The 22,477-nt window shown below is 40.5% G+C and overlaps 1 protein-coding gene across 2 annotated transcripts in view; it reads right to left on the reverse strand.

The window, feature by feature from the left end:
- The window catches only part of LOC126457802 (nuclear pore complex protein Nup85), a 130,418-nt gene that overhangs the window by 47,296 nt on the left and 60,645 nt on the right, over window positions 1–22,477 (reverse strand). For both annotated transcript variants that reach the window (XM_050094400.1, XM_050094401.1), the window contains exons 6-8: window positions 20,969–21,091; window positions 20,642–20,857; window positions 6,492–6,601 (exon numbers count right to left, since the gene is read on the reverse strand). In XM_050094400.1, coding sequence (XP_049950357.1) covers window positions 6,492–6,601; window positions 20,642–20,857; window positions 20,969–21,091 — 449 coding nt within the window. The remainder of the gene's footprint in view (window positions 1–6,491; window positions 6,602–20,641; window positions 20,858–20,968; window positions 21,092–22,477) is intronic.

Raw genomic sequence — 22,477 nt, forward strand, 5'->3', positions numbered from 1 at the left:
GATCGACTGATATAGGCTAAGTAGGACGGTTCGATCCGCTCCCCACGACATACCACTGAGAACACGGAGGACATTTAGAGAACGGGTACAACGGGCAGCCAAATATGACACATGGGGAGACCAGCTAAGTTTCCTGTCAAACATAAGACCTAAAAATTTTGTTGTCTCCACGAATGGGACCGAGTCGTAAGGACGGTGGGAGAAACTCTTTGTAGCGCCAGAAGTTAATACAGACCGTCTTCTCGGCAGAAAAACGGAAGCCATTGGCGACACTCCAGGAGTAAAGACGGTCAAGAGAACGCTGAAGACAGCGCTCCAGGAAACACGTACGCTGCGCGCTGCAATAGATGGTAAAATCGTCCACGAAAAGGGAGCCTGATACATCAGCTGGGAGGCAATCCATTATTGGATTGATCACTATGGCGAAGAGAGCGACGCTCAAAACTGAGCCCTGTGGCACCCCATTCTCCTGGCGAAAGGTGTCTGACAGAACAGAACCCACACGTACCCTGAACTGTCGATCCATTAAAAAGAAACGAATAAAAAGAGGGAGGCGACCGCGAAGGCCCCATGTATGCATGGTGCGGAGAATGCCCGCCCTCCAACAGGTGTCGTAAGCCTTCTCCAAATCAAAGAACACAGCCGCAGTCGGGCGCTTCCGCAAGAAGTTATTCATAATGAAGGTCGACAAGGTAACCAGATGGTCAACAGCAGAGCGGCGCCTACGAAATCCACATTGTACATTGGTAAGTAGGCGTCGAGACTCGAGCAGCCAAACCAAACGGGAGTTGACCATTCGCTCCATCACTTTACAGACACAGCTGGTAAGCGAGATGGGTCGATAACTGGAAGGCAAGTGCTTGTCCTTCCCCGGCTTAGGGATCGGGACAACAATAGACTCGCGCCAGCATGCGGGAACATGTCCCTCAATCCAGATGCGATTATAAGTACGAAGAAGAAAACCTTTACCCGCAGGAGAAAGGTTCTTCAGCATCTGAATATGAATAGAATCAGGCCCGTCTCCGGACGCAGGTGCTAACTACCTCCTTGAGGGGGATGGACTCCTTTTAGTCGCCTCTTATGACAGGCAGGAAGACCTCGGGCCTATTCTTACCCCCGGACCCGCAGGGGGGCTGGATCTGGGGAGGACAACCTATCCACATTCCTCCTGAACCTGTCAGATTCATCCACCTTCAAACCCTGCCACAGTGACCCCATTACAAAAATCCAGCAGCATCTCCAGTCTCTTCTCAAATCTGTAGGCACATCCCAGAACACCTTCTCCCCCATTCGCTTTACCTGGGCCTACCAAATGCAACAAGCCACCTTCCTCAATGTTGACCTCCACCTCAAAGATGGCTATATCAGTACCTCTATTCACATCAAACCTTCCAACCACCAGCAGTACCTTCACTTCGACAGTTGCCACCCACTCAATGCCAAGACGGCCTTCCACACGGCCTAGCCACCCATGGCAATTGTTCTGCAGTAATGAGCAGTCCCTATCAAAATATACCAAAGGTTCTCACTGAGGCATTTACAGATCTCCCATGCCTCATCTTCAGTCGCCCACCACCTCCCGAAGTCCCACTGCCGGGCCACAGAGGAGCACTCCCCTTGTGTATCAGTACCACTCAGGAATGGAGCAACTGAATTACATTCTCCAGCAGGGTTTTGACTACCTCTAGCCGTGACCTGAAATGAGAAATGTCCGACCCACTATCCTTCCTACCCCACCCACCATGGGTATTCCACCACCCACTTAACCTACACAAAATCCTCGTCCATTCCTACACAACCTCAGCTCCCAATCCCTTTGCATCATGGGTCATGTCCCTGCAAAAGACGTAGATGCAAGACCTGTTCCATACATCCTCCCACCACCACCACCACTGCCACTATGTACTCCGGTCTGGTTACAAATATCACCTATCCCATCAAAGGCTGGGCTATCTGTGAAACCAGTCATGTGATCTACAACCACTTTGCTGCACTCCACATTGGCATCATGACCAACAAGCTGTCTGTCCACATGAATGGCCACTGACAAACTGTTGCCAAGAAACAACTGAACCACCCTGTTGCTGAGCACACCGCCCAACACGATGTTCTTCATTTCAATGACTGATTCATAGCCTATGCCACCTGGATCCTTCCCACAAACACCAGCTTTCTGAATTTTGCAGGTGTGACCTCTCCCTGCAATATATTCTACATTCCCACAACCCTCCTGGCCTCAACCTTTGTTAGTCTTTTTCCTTATCCATCTAGCCCCTTCACTGTTCCCATTTCTGAACTACACGGCCTTCTATTCCACTATTCCACCAATGGACCTAGTCTCTTTACTTCTCTCCTTTTCTGTTAGCCCCCTCCCCTCTCCTGCCTGCCATCTAAACTCCTGGCTGCACCAGCTGACCTACCCTCTCTCTGCCTCATCTCTGCACACTCCCACTAGCAACACTTTACCGTCCCCAACCCAACCCTACCCTACCATACTATCCCTCCCCCTTCCTGCTCTGGCTGCCTCCTTACCCCCACCTGACTGCCTCTCCTATCATGCACTGCTGCTGACAGTTTGGCTTCAGCTGCCAGAGAGTGTGGTCGCGCGCGCGCGTGCTTGCTTGCGTGCGTGCGTGCGTGTTGGGGGGGTTGCTATTTTTGACAGAAGCCTTGTAGTTCGAAAGCTCATTTTGTGACAGTCTCTGTTGTGCCTATCTACGACTTGGCAACTCTGTTATTATCCTTTTCATAATACTGTTACATTCCATCCTGGATTTTCCATAGTTTGAATAACTTGCCTGACTTTAATACACATGTTCCTCTAATTCTTTTCAGCTGTGTACTTAGATTCATCCATTTTTGTTTGTTTGTTTTGTTTCGCATCTGTAACAACTACACTACGTATGATACAGTTCTATGTGCCAATATGGCAATATTCATGGCACAACTACTGACATTCAAATGTTCCAATAGGACGTAACATGAAACATACTCTGCAATAGAAGTAGCCTCTTCCTGAGTGCAGTACGCACCTAGCTTACTAAAAGGAATCAAATATGCTTGGCTAGCTACTGGAAGCCAAAAACTTTCCAGCAGTGTGTCACAGAATTGTCTGGACCTGCCCTCCACTTTGCTCCAAGCAAGAGGCTGTGATAAATACTGGCAACAATGCTTCGAATTATGGGCTACATTTCCACCTTGTGCACAAAGCTTGCTGTGTTTGCCAGATCAGCCTGCTGCCTACGGAAATTGAGGAGGACCTCTGAACTTGGATGGCATGTGTCCGTCATGACAAGACGAACTACAATTTTCTGTTGGCTGTGCTTGGTGCATTCTATATCAACTAGGGATGCCATCTACATCTACATTTATACTCCACAAGCTACCTTACAGAATGTGACAAAGGATACTTGTGGTATCACTATGTATTCCCATCTTTCCTGTTCCATTTGCAAATAGTATATAGTAAGAATGACTGACTGTAAACCTTTGTATCAGCTCTACTATGTCTAACTTTCTGTTGTGGTCATTTAGGGGAGAAGTAACATATTTCCAGACTCCACTGGAACATAGTATCTTGGAATATCAATATTAAATCTCACTGTGATGCACAACACTTCTCTTGTAGCATCTATCATTGATTTGTGGATGAATTACATTCTTCCTATGAATCTCAGCCTGGCATCTGCTTTATGTGGTCATTCCACTTTAGGGCATTGCAGATTGTTACTCCTGAGAATTTCACAGTAGTTAATGTTTCAAGGCAGGTGCAGAACAAGCGCACCCCCCCCCCCCCCCCCCCCCCCCATAGTGGGAGGAGTGGAACTTGCTGTGTTGATAGTTTGAGTGTAGTGGTTTATTCCCCAATGAATCTCTAACAGTTCTGAACCAAATGCCATAAAGTGCTTTCTTTAATTTAGGATTCAAGTTGGAGCTGCAAAGGCTTAAGTCCAGGGAGTGTGGTGGGTAATACAGCGCATCCCAGCCCAATCGATCAAACCAATCCATTACAACTTGTACCATATGAGTCCAAACATTGTTTTGCAAATGATGGGCAAGTCCAGCAGAAACTGCCACTACTTTTTTCTCTAAGCTGTTCATTTTTGGAACACACCCTGCTACCATCTTACAGAAAAATGTAGACACTTCCTGCAGGACTCAGCCACAATTTCGCAGGACAATGCTTGGGCACATATGGCAAAAGTTGAGACTGATTTGTTTGACTGGTGGGCTGGGAAATGCTGTACCACCAATCACATTCCCCGGACTTAAGCCCTTGTGACTTCAATTTTATTTCTAAATTAAGGGAAGCACTTCATTGCATTGACTTCAGAACTGTTACAGACATCTGCTGGGCAACAGAATGCTTCTCTTGAACTACTAACACAACTGGAGCTGCTAAGGATATCATACGACATCCACATTGCTCGGAACAGGTTGTTCACAGTGCTGGTAATTACTTCGAAGGAAGTAGAACTTTTAAGTATCTATCTGTTTTTGTAAGCTGTGAATAGACAGTTGCCATCATTAGCGATTCAGACCTTGTGTATATATTGCGAATACACTTCCTTGGAATCCTCCTGAAATAACTTTTATATTTGCTGAATTTGAATTTGTTCCATTAAGAGTGACGTGTTCAGTTATACCTTCAAAGAAGTTCTGAACTCCGTCAAAAATCTGGTCCAGTATTTATAGGCTCATAATTTTTCATGAAATGGTAGTGCAGGACAATGGCATATGCTTTCCTGCAGTCAAGGAACACGGCATCAACCTCAGTGCCGTTGTCTACAATGCTATGGATCTCAAGGACGAATTGAGTGAACTAGTTTCACAAGATATCTGTTTGTGGAGTTCATTTAGATTGTTATAAAAGAGTGTTTCCTGCTCCAAAAGTGCCGTAATACATTAACATAAAACATATTCCATAATTCTACTACAGATTGATGTCAGTGCTATAGGCCAATAATAATGGAGTTCTGTCCCATGACCCTTCTTGGAAACTATAGCACAGAAGATGTACTAACCTAACCTATCTGAGATGAACTAGACTATGACACTGCCACAACAAAATATTGAAATACCTGACTTTGAAGCTATAGGTGGCATGGCAGCACAAAGCTATATTACTCAAAAAGCAGGAAAACAAGAAACCAAATGAACCCTGGAGCCTTTAAGACAATGGGAACATTATCTACACTTTTCCCTGCAAACAAAACACAAGTTTCTGAGTAAGCACTGACCACTTAAGATTAAGCATTACTGCACTACACATAGGAAGACCATTAAACCCAAAGCATTCAGCTATACATTGTTAAAATTATGTAACTGTGGCACTGCAGGCACAAACCAACAGAAATGAAACAATGTGCTACAAAGAATAAAACCAAGAAAATAAAAAAAAATAAACCTAAGTTTATTTTAAGAAAGTTTATATTAAACAGAAGAGAATCAAACAACTTACTAGCTGTTGCCTATGATCCTTTGTACTGATTCACCAAGCACTTACACCTTTGCAAACAAAAAATAAAACCAGAGATTTTTTATGTTGAAATGAGCTCCTCAGTTTCATACTTTTAATGGAAGTTACTTGCCATGCAGAACAGTGAAAAATAAGTAAGATTGTTGTGTATGGCAAGTAAACTGGTCCTTACAAAAACAATTACAGACAAACAGTGGTGAAGCAAGTAAGTGATATAGAAAAAGAGAATGAAAAATGTGGGTGTCTGAATTTTCCATTTGAAAGAAGCAAGTTAAAACAATATGTATATATTCCTCCTTATCACCTGAAGAGGAATGCAAATTAATTCATCAATTTCCAACCAACTCAGCTTTTATTAAATTGTACTGTAAACCTCTCATCCACCAGAAGCACCAACTTACCTAATTCTTTTATTATAATTACGAGCTTTTCAGCAAACCATTCCATCTGCAAAAGCCATCCTCAATGTGGAAGGCATGCAAATTAAGTTTTAAAGTGAACAATGCTCTTAACTGGTGCATGCCTACTGTTTCTATATGGGAGATTGTTCTGTTGATGCTTGTTTGTTTCTGTTACTTTCTGTTTGCTCTGATGTAAACCAGGCTTTAGATGCTGATGGCACTAAACTTCTCCACAAAATTTATAGACAAAGTTACTGCGCAAGCACCGAGCACTTGCACATTGCACACAGGCAGACAATACAAATTGCATTAGTTTTAATGGATGACTACAAAGGTCTCTTCTAGTATCGACAAGCTGTTAAAACCTACTCTCTATTTCTGTTTGAAATTGAAGAATACAAATATATAAATATTTGTAATATCGAGTTATAAAATGTTGGCTGTGAACCCACTACATCCCTGAACTATTTTGTGTGTGTGTGTGTGTGTGTGTGTGTGTGTGTGTGTGTGTGTGTGTGTGCGCGCGCGCGCGTGTGTGCAAGCTGCAACATTAATTCCCATTTTATGATCAACAAGGCTCCAAATTATTATGTTGTAGAAAAGATACTCACTTCCGTTGAAAACTTCCTTGAACTGGATGTAACGATGAAAGGAAAAGTAAATTTGTCAGATGTGCAGCAAACCAGCCATTTTCTGTTGTGGCCGAAATGTGTTTCACCACCTGAAAAACATACATCTTACAGTTACAAGCATATTCTGTTAATGACAGTCAAGAGAAAAGTAGCACCTGAATAAAATAAGAAATGATGTACAATGTCACAAATTCTCTTTTCCATCACATAACCACATATAATAGCACTCACATGAGTTTGAAATAATTTTACTATTTATAGTACTTGTCAACAATGTTATTAATTCACATACACTATATAAGAAGCACTCTAGAACACCAAGATACATGTAGAAGTATTGGAGTAACTTTTTACACACACACTTGCACCTACATTGTAATTAGAAAAGCCATACCTTGCCACAGTACAGAAGAAACTCTACACATGTAGAGATGATAGTGCCTCCAAATTTATGTGAAACTCAAAGATTTTTAAGTAAATCATACTTTATTAACATTCTACATCTTTATTCTTCATGTCTATATATTTATTTCTCAACAGTCACCCTGGTGACAAACACATTTCCCCTGACGACAGACCGTTTGTTGATACTATCACTGTAGAAAGTTTGACTTTGTTGATGGGGCCACAACCTCACCTCTGCTTGCATTGCTTCATCACCAGCAAAGTGAAGTCCTCCAAGGTGTTCATCAAGTTCTGGAAACAGAATCAAGTTCTGGAAACAGTAGTATGTAAATAATGTAGTAGCTTGTACTCATTTCTGTTCAGAGTGAAGCTGCACGGCTTCATAAATACGTTGCGTGATTTTGATTTATTACTGTACTGTCCATAAACAACATGACATTGATGCACGGAATGACCGAAATCTGTTGCTGCCCCTGGGAGTCAGAGTTGCCACATTCATCATAGATAAAAAGAATGCAGCACTATCTTATAAACGGAAACAAATCTGTCATGACTCTCAACACAACCACCACCCACATAACTGCTACTGCTAGCATGACACCCACCCCCTGTTTGGGTGAAGCTTCTGCTTTTATTCTCAAGGCCAGTGGCATCCCTCCTATGCAGGCAGACAAGTCATGTGACAATTATGGCATGTTTTATGATCAAATTATGTCTTTCATAAATTTAAATTATTTTGATGGTTAACCACAAAGATAATTCAGTGAATTTAAATGACATTAGGAATCTCTCAAACTGTCAGTTCTGGCTGCATGGGAATTTCATTTACGATATTTTGATGGAATCAGTTTGAAAGGTGTGTAAAGAGTTAAATACATATAAAAACAAAAATCACTGGAAAAAGTTTCATGACATACATTAAATGATGCCATTCGATCAGAGGATTACAAAACTGTAACTGATTTTATCTAGGCAATGTATTATGAAAATTACTGATACATCTTTATCGATGTTTCAATTAGTAGAAATTAAAACACTGTCTCAAGTGAAAAGTTGTCAGAAGTCATTTTGACCTCCCACTTTGATTGAAATACACGAATTACTTCAACAGGCATCCCCCTAGAAACTTGTTACAGCACTATGAATAACAGTGGTTCTGACTTCCAATATATGTTAATACAACTGGGGAAAGTATGTAAAAGAGGAACCAAATATGAAAACTTTAACCGCATGAAGAGAGATGATGAAGCAATTGTAAGTGAAGGGATCAATATGGCAAGGGACAGATAATTTCAAGTAATTTTGTGTACTGGCTGAATGTGTGTCCTCTGTCACATCAGAACCACCTCTTATTATGTAGTATTTGGGTAAAGCACTTTTCATCTGAAGCAGTAAATTTAGAAAAGATTGACTGGTCACACTCAATCTCATATTCATAGCCATTTGAACAGAATTATATCACACTCTTGTTTATTTTCCATGTTTCCATATAATGTTACACTTCATTCAGAAAAGACTATCTAACCTTTAATTTCTATGTGATGATAATGCATTTCTCTTTTTTAGGAAAGCTTTTCTTGCCCCTATCAGTCTGTGTTTTCTATCCCGTGCTCCTGACATGTTTAAATTACATTCAAACATCTCATTCTTTATGTTCCCTTAGCAGCATCTGACAAAGTAGCTCCAAATAAATATACTGGAAATTATTTTATGCTGTGATCTGTTAAGAACACTGCTGTTTATTTTTACTGTAAATGATCCAGTGCCTTTGTCTCAGAAATTTTTACAGTGACATCCATTCTTTTGTAATGTTTCGGGGCACTTAGTAAATGTTGGGGAATATCTCCAAACTTTTTACTTTGCTTTTTAACCCCTCAAGCTTTTATACTATGGGTATGAAAGGCTCAAATAACGGAGGAAATGTTAGCTCTTAATGCCCTATTGATTTCCTTAAGACCCAAGCACTATCTCAAGTAGGTACAGATGGAGAGGAGGAGGAGGAGGAGGAGGAGGAGGAGGAAATTTGCTGCAATCATACTGAAGGAAGAACCCTATATTTGTCAGATGCTTAAAAGTAGTACAGAAAGACTGAGATAAATAGCCAGATTGGCATTTGAGGTCTGCTCCTTCCATATACAAGTATAATGCCTTAATCAGGGTTCCACCTAACTTGTGAAATGTTACAAGACACCAAAAATTACAGGAATGCTTTATGACTGCCATTAGCAGCTCAGTGATCAATGTTTAACTGTACCAATTACAGTACGTTGTACTTTGCTAGAAAATCGTGAGAATGTATCTCACTGACACATTGCATCTTTTTCAGAATATATCTTCATTTGGAACATGAGAACATTTTAATTTGTGTGAACAGTCCATAGTTACTTCTAGAAGTAGACACACTTTTGGTAATGTTATTTGTAAGCATTTAGAATATTTTAGAAATTTTTACGGGACAACAAGCTTAAGATCTATCTATTCTTGGTATACAGGGTGTTACAAAAAGGTACGGCCAAACTTTCAGGAAACATTCCTCACACACAAATAAAGAAAAGATGTTATGTGGACATGTGTCCGGAAACAATTTCCATGTTAGAGCTCATTTTAGTTTCGTCAGTATGTACTGTACTTGCTTGATTCACCGCCAGTTTGCCCAATTGAAGGAAGGTAATGTTGACTTAGGTGCTTGTGTTGACATGCGACTCATTGCTCTACAGTACTAACATCAAGCACATCAGTACTTAGCATCAACAGGTTAGTGTTCATCACGAACGTGGTTTTGCAGTCAGTGCAATGTTTACAAATGCGGAGTTGGCAGATGCCCATTTGATGTATGGATTAGCACGGGGCAATAGCCGTGGCGCGGTACGTTTGTATCGAGACACATTTCCAGAACGAAGGTGTCCTGACAGGATGACGTTCGAAGCAATTGATCGGCGTCTTAGGGAGCACGGATCATTCCAGCCTATGACTCGCGACTGGGGAAGACCTAGAACGATGATGACACCTTCAACGGACGAGGCAATTCTTCGTGCAGTTGACGATAACCCTAATGTCAGCGTGTGTGTGTGTGTGTGTGTGTTGGGGTTTATGGGCGCTCAACATCGAGGTCATCAGCGCCCTGACACACATTAAAAGGATCGAATGGGGAGAGACCTAATAAAACTGAAAAACACATGCAAAGAAAACAGGAAGAGAGGGAAATTACTACATAAGAAAGTATAACCGAAGGGAAGGGAAAACAGAGCAACAAGACTAATGTCAGCGTCATAAAGTTGCTGCTGTACAAGGTAACGTTGACCATGTCACTGTATGTAGAGTGCTACGGGAGAACCAGTTGTTTCCGTACCATGTACAGCGTGTGCAGGCACTATCAGCAGCTGATTGGCCTCCACGGGTACACTTCTGCCAATGGTTCATCCAACAATGTGTCAATCCTCATTTCAGTGCAAATGTTCTCTTTACGGATGAGGCTTCATTCCAACGTGATCAAATTGTAAATTTTCATGTGTGGGCTGACGAGAATCCGCACGCACTTGTGCAATCACGTCATCAACACAGATTTTCTGTGAACGTTTGGGCAGGCATTGTTGGTGATGTCTTGATTGGACCCCATGTTCTTCCACCTACGCTCAATGGAGCACGTTGTCATGATTTCATACTGGATACTCTACCTGTGCTGCTAGAACATGTACTTTACAAGTACGACACAACATGTGGGTCATGCACGATGGAGCTCCTGCACATTTCAGTCGAAGTGTTCGTACGCTTCTCAACAACAGATTCGGTGACCGATGGATTGGTAGAGGCGGACCAATTCCGTGGCCTCCATGCTCTCTTGACCTCAACCCTCTTGACTTTCATTTATGGGGGCATTTGAAAGTTCTTGTCTACGCAACCCCGGTACCAAATGTAGAGACTCTTCGTGCTCGTATTGTGGACAGCTGTGATACTATACACCATTCTCCAGGACTGCATCAGCACATCAGGGATTCCATGATGGAGGGTGGATGCATGTATCCTCGCTAATGGAGGACATTTTGAACATTTCCTGTAACAAAGTGTTTGAAGTCACGCTGGTACGTTCTGTTGCTGTGTGTTTCCATTCCATGATTAATGTGATTTGAAGAGAAGTAATAAAATGAGCTCTAACATGGAAAGTAAGCATTTCCAGACACATGTCCACATAACATCTTTTCTTTATTTGTGTGCGAGGAATGTTTCCTGAAAGTTTGGCCATGCCTTTTTGTAACACCTTGTATAGTACAAGACAATCCATAATATGACTGTTCTTTTAAAAGACTGAGAAAATTTTATTTTCAACATATTGTGACTCATCAAAAGTGCAAACTGTTTTATTGGTATAAAGTATCTGCCTGAAAACAGTAACACTGTACTTATTCTAAACTTATGCAATTTATTGACTGTCTACATTTTTATAATATGAGGAGAAAGAAGATAAACAAAATGGAATATTTAACATTAATTTTGAAATGAACTTCCTTTTTTGTTTATTAAGCCAGTCATCTATGATATTACTATCATCATCGTCATCATCATCCTCCACCTTAACAGTACAGCTGAAATTACAGTAACTGAAATGAGTGGCAATCAAATATATAATCTTGGCTGTCACAAATGTTTGGCATTTTCTTCTGAATGTGTTGTAATTTTAGAGGTGGAGGTTAGGCTTGGAGCCAATAGTAGATCTGCTGCAGGTGAAACAGGCAGCAGCAAAATTTATAAACTTAGTTATCAGAAATACTGACTGTTTCTTCTGAATACATTACGATTTCCAAGGTTCAGGTTTTGGACTCTTGCTTCTAAACATGTCATCTGCCTGCTGCTCTCTCACTGGCTGCAAAGAACCAGCAACTGACACATCCCATTTCATTTCCATCACACCTTACCGCAAGTGTTAACAACACTTATGCACAAATCATGTAAGTATGCTACTGGCCCCTATCAACACTGTTACCATCTCCTGTAGAAATTTATACTATTGTTGAGTCTTTGTCCAATTTTAAAGTCAATTCCATTCCAAATACAAACCGATTCAGGCAAACTCCAATTTAAATGTGGTAGACGTTCTTACACGCCAAAGTATATTGTGTACATTCCTATTGTTGACATATAATGTACACAATGTAATTTCTGTCCACTATCTATCCATCTCCCCACATTTGTATTAGTTCTCAGCCACGTTTGTGTCAATTGTGTCAATGTTCCCCCTCAACAGTTCCAAATTCTTCAAAATAAATCTGCATATGACCTCAATTGTCGAAGTTCCATCTGTAAATGTAAGATGACCCCTATATCAATCTATTACATAGTATAAAAATGTTTACCTCAGGAGCAATGGTTCAATCTGGTAGTGCAAGACCATCCTGTATTTTTTAAATGACAAATTTGGGGAAAAAGTTTACCTTGTAATTGGGTATACATAAAGGTACTAATCCACAATTGGCACCCATCGTGACATTTGCTCACACTGTCGTAACGTAAGGGTAGATAATTTCAAAGGGAGCTATAATCACTATCTTCAGTGTTTGACTGTGATCTACACATGGGTGCAACACTAGCGAAGTCTCATACGTTGCCTTATGCACGTTGCAAGAGTACATGAAATATCAACAGATATTCAGAGGCACTGGAGTAGGTTGTAAGCAAATTTACCAGTTGCTGCAGTGCCTCAGGAACACAGTTAATATTTGCACACAATTACAGAATCAGTTATGGGAGATTCTGTTAATAAAAAGGAGGAAAATCAACACCCCCCCCCCCCCCCCCCCTCTCTCTCTCTCTCTCTCTCTCTCTCTCTCTCTCTCTCTCTCTCTCTCTCTCTCTCTCTCTCTCTCTCTCACACACACACACACACACACACACACACACACACACACACACACACACAGAGAGAGAGGTGCTATTTGCTATTTTACGGTTTAGAAACAAGGAAAGCAGATTTCCTGCTACAACCAGGGGAGAAGCAGTTACTCACATCAGGATCTTCGTGTCACATTAGAATCTTCATGTCAGTACTGTAATTTTTACTACACCAGTTATGTGTAAAGGTATGAAACTTAACAAACATGAAATGCAATATGTCTCATTCTGTCAAGTTATTAAAAATCCTGATGCTGCATCCACACTACAAATGAAATTAATCACACATGGTGTAGAACAACCCTGATGAAAAATATATAATGGGAAGTTGAGCTGAGCAGCAGGGGCAGCACAATACAGTCGTGCGTGTGTGCATAGTTAGGTGTGTGTTTTCCATTAGCTCTGACGGATGATTCATCTGAAAGCTACTAATATTCTCAGTGTTGCTTATGTGCTTACTGCAAAAGCAATGCCTTAATGATAGAGTGAAATGGTACCTTTACCCCAACCATTATTTAATTGCACAGTTTTTTTTCCATAGAGTGAACAGCAGCGCAAGTTGCTTTACTGCAAAGTAAACATTAAGTCACACACAGTTCTTGTAGATTCCAGATGGAATACAAACAATAAGTACAGATAGCCAGTCATTATAAAGTGGAGACTCAAAGTATTAGATAAGAGTATAAAACTGAGACACTGCAGTTGTGAATGTCTGCATGCTCTGGAGCAGAACAAAGTTTGTATGCTGAAATAGTGTATTCCAACACTAGTTTAAATAAAAGATAAAACTATAGGAGAATTTGGAGCAGAAGCTGGACCCCAGAATCACACCGAGACCACTGCCAGACAGCTGGTACTGGTCACTGTACTGCATGATTAGCTCCTGTCGCAGACCACAGGTGCCAGAACCAGGTCAGAGCCTGGTGTTCAGTAACTGATCCCACTTGGACAACCTACTGCTGGGTGACGCCACACCTTTCGGACATTGAAACACTCCAGATGCTTCGACACAACCCAGAAATACCACTGTTACCATAGAATCAGCAAGGAGAAGCAGTATTTAACCACGGCCAAACCAGCTCGTCCTTGTCCAACCAGCTGGCAGTATGTGACACCCACTCTGTGTCAGCTGGATCTGTCCCCGTATCTCTGCCACTACTGAATTGTGAACCAATGACCACTGCCAGCCTGTCAGACAGCAGCATGCCAGTCACTTGCCCCTGCTCTTCAGCATCTGCCTAGAGGTTGACTCCAGATAATGCCATTGCAGTGTCATTGGTACGTCACAACCTTCCACAGCAAAGAAGGCATGGAGGCTCCCTGTGTTTGCATGGCCGCATCCTCCCATCTCAGCTCATCTTGCATACCGGAGATCCCAGTGAAGTGCTCTGTCTGTCTGACAGCGCATGTACACCACTGGCCATGACTACACCTGCCATTCAGTGTGGAATATTAAGTGAAGGAGGAAATGCATTTTAATGACAGTATGAGTCGGATGGAAAAATTAAAAACTTGTTCATGTTCGTGGAGGAATCAAATTGAATGACCAAATAAGGAACTTGTATATGGTCACCGCTGGTCTGTTGGCCATTTTATCACGTGTCTCCCATCTCCCAAACCATCTATGCACCACACCATGCCCACAGCAAGACTCGAACTCATCCCCAAAAGCAAGAACTGTTCACGTTTAACTCCAGTTTCTCTGCAGCTATCCTTGTCATGCTACATTTTGGCTCCCAACATAGGCTGATTGAGTTCCTGGGATCTATAACTCTTATCAGAATGTAGATGGCTTGGAGACTGATGGATCAATGGCAACAAAGAAAATGTACAGCATACACAGGCCAGAAGACTTCAACCAGTAGTTAAAAAGGAACACCAAGATATGTAAGTAACAGGGCAAGCTTTTACACTTTCACTTGTAGGATTACCTACATCCTTTGGTTTGACATTTCCCTACTTTTTTCTATAATGTTGGAATTAGATATCATTGTAATGTTTGGTACATGGCTAAGGGCCAAACTACTAACTCCAGCAATATAAATCCAGTGCAGTTTATCTGGGTGTTCCATCCCACGCACTGAGTCACAGCTCGTGATATGTTGGGTTTGCCATAAAAAAAGCCAATGCAGAGAGAGAGAGAGAGAGAGAGAGAGAGAGAGAGAGAGAGAGAGAGAGAGAGCGAGTGTCTGGCTCAGGTGTGAAAAATATCAGGGACCCTGAAAACTTTGATATGGATTAGCAATACGAGGCTTTTGCTAATAAAATGGAACTGTGTAGAAATAATGTTTTAGAATGAGAGATAATGGTAAAAGTAACATGTATACTAGTAATTGGAGATAGGCAAAAGGTAGGAATTAAGGTCATGGTTAAGGCATGCATATTAGGAGATGTAATCTGGAAAATATGATGCCAGGAAAAATAATTAACAGGTACTTCTTAGCTCATTAGGTTTAAACTGTGATACGATGCCAGTGAATGTGAACTAGAATAGTCGCAATGGTTTTGTTGGGTTAGGTTTTACGGTCTTCACATCATACAGCATTTTCTCAAACCAGCCAAAGCAATGAGATAACATGGCATTAGTGTCGGATAGTGTGTCATATAGTTTGTGTGTATGTGAGATATGTTTTAGTGCTATATTAGAGACTTCCAAGTTGTCAGAGAAATATGATATAAACAGTTGAGAATATGGGAGATGCCAAATTTTATCAGGTAAGTATTATGCACAAAGACTTGACCCCATACCTTGCCCACAGTGTGAATAATGAACGAAAAGTGAGATGATACGAAAAGTGTGCAAATAGCAGCATAAAGACTTAGTTGTTGAAATAAAATGTAAATGATGCAAAAGATAAGGTAATACCATGAGTGTAGTAACAAATACTAAGTTTAAATAAGTACAAATAAACTAGTGTTTTTATTTCAGTAAAATTCACGGACGAATTATCTTCAAAGAAAGAAAGAGATTGTAATGGATAAAACTATAGGAAAACCTGGAGCAGAAGCTGTAAGCCAGAACTGTATCAAGGTCACCACCAGACAGCTGGCATGGGTCACTGAACTGCAGAATCAGCTCGTTTGTATTCAACTCATGAGCACCAGAACCGAGCCACAGCCTGGCGTCATGTAATCAACGCAACTTGGCCAACCTAATGCCGGTTATACAACACCTTCTGGACATTGACACACTCCAGACTTACTGTTACCGTGGAATCAGAAAGGGGGAAGTAGCATATAACCAAGGCCGAACCAGCTCATCACTGTTCGACCAGATGAGTATAAGTGATGCCCAGTCTGTGTTAGCTGGAGCTGTCACCACAACTCAGCCGGCACCAGGTCATGAACCAATGACTGCCCCCTGTCTGCCCAGCCCGGGCAGCCAACACCATACCAGCTGCCCACCCCTGCTCTTTGGCAACAATTCAGAGTTCCACTCTGGGCAACGTCATCGCCATGCCACTGGGACGTCATGACCTCCCACAGCAGAGAAGATGTAGTGGCCATCCATGTCCTCAGAGTGGCTGCACCTGCCTTCTCAGCTTGCCTCGCATAATGGAGATACTGGTGCTGTGCTTTGTCTCCTGGGAAGCAGGAGCACACCACTGGCTGTGACTACTTCTGCTACTCAGGGCATGGCATTATGTGAATAAGGAAATGCACTAGAATGACAGTGTGAGCTGGCTGGAATAACTGAAGACTTGTTCATGTTCATGGAGGAATCAAGTTGAATGAGTCCTCTAACTGTCTATTGGCCATTTCCTCACATGTCATCTCCCAAACCATCTATGCATCTTACCAAGCTTACAAGAAGACTCTAATGCATCCTGACAACCAAGAACTACTCATGTTTAACTCTGAAATAATCAATTTTTGACAATCTAATGTAATTAGATAGATAAACAAATCTATTCGCCAAATGACGGCAGGAGAACATACACGTAAAAGAAGGTTATATTTACGCAAACTTTCAGAGCCTCTGGGTCCTCCTCCTGGCAGAAGGGTTGAGGAGGAAGGAAGAGGGATGAAGGAAAAGGACTGGAGAGGTTTAGGAAAAGGTGTAAATTTCTTCCTTCCCCTTCTACACTTCTGCTGGAAGAAGGAGCCATTGGCTCAGCAAGTTTGCTCAAGTATAACTTTCTTTTATTTGTGTGTTCACCTTCTGCCACTTGGTGTGTAGATTTTTCTATCCATCCATGTTTAACTCTGGCTTCTCCACAGCTATCTCTGTCCTGCTACATTTTGGCACCCTATGTGGGTGATTCTGCATTTAGTAGTTATAATTATATTCTTATCTACAGCACAATGCCTACATTGTAAAGTGAGTGGTTGTTGATTAATATTACCCTTTAGTTAATGGCAAGTATAAATCACACTTTCATGACAGTCTTAAGTTCTTCGCAAGTGCTAGTTTTTTCGTAAGGAGTAATCATGTATCAAATATCGTTTGTAAGGAGTTTAATTAGGCAAATGTAACAAAACAACATGCACGTGGAGAGAGAGTATTTGGGTCATTCCATGTCAAATTGCCCAATTTCTGATCATCATCTTGATCAACCATCACGGAGTTTGATAAAATTTTATGTGAATGTTTGCACATGTCCCGAATGAACATTTCAATAAAAATAAAAACCACATGCAATGAAAACTGCACAACATGTTGCTGCAATGTAACCTGGTGCTACGGTACATTCCCTCTAATTTGTGCATCATTTTCAGGTACTGTTAGCACACACTGGAAAATCATACATGCAAATGGAATGGGACCTATTTCTGTAATTTTTAAAAATCAAGTTTGATCTGACTTTGTAGAAATCTGGAAAGCAGCACATGAATGATATTTTATACTGGCCCAACATTATGTTGCCAAGTTGTTGGGTCCAAAGTTTCATGTTCATCATGGCTTAATCAATGAGATACAAAGAGCTGAAGTTAACACTTTACTCGCAGTGTGAATTTTCCTGCTAGTTTGCCTCTATTTATGTGGCCTTGTCAGCCCATGTTGGTTTTGTAACAGAAGTGTCCAATATATCCTATTTTCATCTTTCCATAAAAATAATCTTTTTGATGAATTTGTAGATTATTGGGAAATAGTAGGTGAAAGAAATTTTGTATTCCACATCCTTGTGCAACCGAGCTGCAAGTTTAATTTTCAGCATGCGTTTACTCTACGAGATTCTTGTATTTGAAGTTGATATTTCTTTGTTCCCACTTTTGATTCAAATTATTTAGTATTGTAGCCCATGTTGGATAATCAAATACACTGTTTTTCAGCTGAAACCATGGTCTTCCTAATGAGCCCAGTTTTGCAGAACAAAATTTAATGAAAAATCAAATTGAAAATACTGCATTTTTTAACTTTTTACAAAATCATCATCTTTGCACTTTATTCAAAATTGGAAAGTTGCACATAAATGAAAGGTTGTTTGAAAAGTTCTCGGAATCACCATGAGAGGTCAGTGCTAGCGCGACAAGTTGTTCATGTGATATTCATTGGACTGTAGCCGGTAAACACGTGCCACGTCAGTGCTTTTCGAAGAGAGCTGTGGTGGTGACATGGCTTTGTTGTTTTTCCCACGTAGTGATCTGCAAAAATCGGGAGGGGGGAGATTGAGATGTGATTAAGTACTCCATAAAAAAGGTATGAAAGCAAAGGATATTCATGCCAATTTCCAGAATACACTGGGGGACTCTGCTCCTTCATATTCAACTGTTGCCAAATGGACAAATGAATTTAAATTTGGTCAGGAGAGCTTAGATGATGATCTGCGCAGTGGTCGGCCAAGATGTGTCACTACTCCAGAAATCATTGCAAAAGCGCACAAAATGGTCATGGAGGATCGCTGATTGAAAGTGCATAAATTGCTCACTCTTTCCAGATGTCATCTGAAAGGGTACGTCACATTTTAACTGAAGAATTAGAAATGAAAAAATTATCTGCAAAATGGGTGCTGCGACTCTTGATGCTGGATCAAAAACGCATGAGAATGGACATATTTGAATAATTTTTGGCTCGTCTTAGGAGAAATGAGGAAGATTTTTTGGACTGGTTTGTGACCACAGACGAAACTTGGGTGCCCTACTATACCCCAGAGACAAAACAACAGTCAAAGCAGTGGAAACATGCTGATTCTCCACCACCAAAGAAAGCAAAGACAATTCCTTCAGCGGGAAAGATCACAGCATCAGTGTTCTCGGATGTGAAGGGGAGCCTGTCTGTAGATTTTCTCGCCACTGGGCAAACTATTACTGGACAAATTGCAACAAAAGATATGTGAGAAAAGGCCAGGTTTAGCAAGGAAGAAAGTCATCTTCCATCAAGACAATCCGTGCCCACATGCATGTGCCATCGCCATGGCAAAATTACATGACCTAAGGTATGAATCATTGTCACACCCGCCTTATCCACCTGATATTGCTCCGTCAGAGCTCCATCTCTTTCCAAAACTGAAAAATTTGCTTGGTGAACAAAGTTTCACTTCAAGCAAAGAATTGATAGCTGAAGTTGACAACTATTTTGCAGGCCTGGAGGAAACTCATTTTCGAGATGGGATGAAGGCACTGGAACATACTTGGGTCAAGTGCACTAATCTACAAGGAGACTACATTGAAAAATAAAAAAAAAGTTTCAGTGATGTAAGTATTTGTTTTCTCTTCTGCTCCGAGAACTTTTCAAACCACCCTCGTACTATATGCCAAGTTTTACGTTCGTCATACCTTTAATACATGAGATATAAGAATCAAACCTTGAAATTTTTTCGAGTTTCTATTTTTTCATGTATTTTGCCTAAAATTATCAAGCCAAATAAAAAATTCTTTTCATTATTATTCACATGAGAACCGAAAAAGTTGAGCTACTGAGATATGTTTCATGTTCAGCATGCATTTACTCTGAGACATAAAAATTTGAAGTTTACATTTTTTCAAGCCCAACTATGGTCCAAATTATTTAGTACTATAGCCCATGTTGGATAATCAAATTGCCTGAGATATAACAGCTCAAAGTCACCAGAAATCCATGCTTGCTCTGCACAAAGTTGCACATGGGTACAAACAAGTGACTATATTTCAGCCAGTATGGCATTAACAAATCTTAAGCTTTATCAATGTTTGTTGGTGACGTGTGAAGGCTCACAGAAAATTTCAACAAAATCCAAGATAGTCAAGCAGGGAGGCCTAAGTGAATTGAGATCTAATAACCCATTTGATATACCCACTGGGTCTGTGACATCAAGATTTCCAGAAACTATTCTCAACTAATGTTTAAGCAATATGTTCTTGTCAGCTATATGGCTATTAAAGAGGACTCATAATGATGAAAACATTGACTGCCAACCTGAATATTATTTTCATTTCAGCTAACATATGAAATAGGCAAAATCAGACATTGGAAAATCCAGGATAGAATGTAATGGCTACAATTCACTACATAGCGGAGATGCTGAATTGCAGACAGCACAACAAAAAGACTGTCAGAATGTGAGCTTTCGACCAACAAGGCCTTAATCATAAAAGGTCAATGAAGGCCTTGTTGGCCAAAAGCTCATGTTCTGAGTGTCTTTCTTGTGCCTATCTGCAAATCAGCATCTCCACTATACAGTGAGCAGCAACTATCCTTTTCATTATATTGTAAGTTTTCAAGTAAACAACAACAACAACAACAACAACAACAAGAGTAATCATCCACTAAATGTTGACAATAGATATGTTGGACTGCAACATAAAATATATAAACTAGAAATATAAACAACAATAAAGAGGCGTTGAAAAGAAACAACAACCAAATGCATATATTAACTATATGTAATGCACAGCATCATAGGGCACTTGTATGTACCTACTTGGTTCACATTACATTCCAAAATAGCGAGAAGCACCAGATCAACTTCTCTGAGTTCTGACTGACCAAATGCTGTCATACATTTTGAAGCATGGAAAGAAAGATCAAATGTTTTTACAGTAGGTTCTGTATACAGCAACCAGGCAACCATATACTGATACCAGGTACCACACTGCGACCGTATTTTTGCAAATGCATCTGGTTCCCCAGCCATCACCTACAAAAAGTAATATATTAATTACATGAAATAGTTACTTAACTGCATCACATGTCTAATTCATGAAGTCTGAAACATACAATATGGCAAATATACTACACAGTTTTGTACCTGCATTAGAAGTTCCAGTTCTGGTTTAGAAGCAAATATTCCAGACTCAATTTTGGATTTCAGTTCATTTTGCCAGAATTTCCATGTCATATTAAATTCTGTTACAGATAGTCCACCATAAGCCTGTAACAACAGTGGAGAAATTTCTGTCAAGTCAGTTTCCTCTCTTCCCTTCCCCTTGCTCCCAACTTTTCTACATTTATTTATTCTCATCTATGGCTAATGTATATGTGCACAAGAATATCCTTAACTTACATTAATTTTTTCAGTGCTCATTATTATGAATGAAATAAGGGAGAAGCTAGTGCCACTGGAAGTTTACTGTAAAGTGAAACCACAATGACGTGCCTTCCGTAAAACTCCAGAGCAGTTGAGAAATGAACTTTTAAATGCCATACTGGATTTCATCTTATTTTTGTTGTTTGCATAACAACTTACATGTTATGATAGTACACCATTTCAAGGCAATGGTGCACTGACAATTTTTCACAAACAAGTTACTCTTGGTACAGTTTGCCATAATTAAACATCAGTTGAAAACTTGTGTGAGATCACCATAGTGTACTGGTTAGGATGTGGAGTTACAAAGCAGAAGAAAAAGGTCCATGTCCTGCTCTATTAAAATATTTTCACGTACACCTTCACATTTATAACAGATTCTGAGACTTTCTGACTAATGTAATAGAAGTATGTTCCGCAGAAGAAGAATCCTCTCTCTCTCTCTCTCTCTCTCTCTCTCTCTCTCTCTCTCAGGAGTGAGTTTGTTTCATTTTGTGACTTCAATCTGATTAAAAAGTGAAAGATTAAATTGCTGTGAGTGAAATGTGCAGCAATGACATTTATATTCTTACTCGTCACACATATCTGGCTGTATATTTCCAAATATGTCACCTTTTCTGTGTGTAAGATTCTCACATTTTACTCCTGTAAAACTTGGTGAGACAATGAAACTTTATAGTCGATAAATGACTTGGACAAAAACACATTTCAACATCACTTCCCAGTAAAGTTCGAGTGAAACTAGGTTCTACTGTGCAATAATGGTGACTGATATTCACCTTCTTACAATCTTAACTAGTGCCTATGCAACAGGAAGTTTTCAAGGGTGCATTAACTACAATATTGAGTTTAAACTACTCTTATCACAAATTTTTTTTTGAATATTATGAAAATCTAATGTATGATCTCAACACAACATGTAACACCATTATTTTTGAAAAGCTGATCTCAGCAATGTAATGGTTTTGGGAAGAGGACTACAGGTAGCTTTGAGAGCATCCAACACATGCTCTACGGAATTCAGGCTGTGGGACAAAGTTTATCACTTTACACAGTGTAATGACTGCTGTTGTAGAAATTAATCCAGGACACAAATTATGTGCTGTCGAGCACAAGATGAAATTTGTGCCACTTGCATCAACATAAATGTGCACATAAAGCATATTGAATTTCATCCATATAAGCCCACCCATTCACATTTCCATGTGGAATACTGCCACCCTGCACACA

Source organism: Schistocerca serialis, chromosome 2, assembly GCF_023864345.2.
Source record: "Schistocerca serialis cubense isolate TAMUIC-IGC-003099 chromosome 2, iqSchSeri2.2, whole genome shotgun sequence".
NCBI lineage: Eukaryota > Metazoa > Arthropoda > Insecta > Orthoptera > Acrididae > Schistocerca > Schistocerca serialis.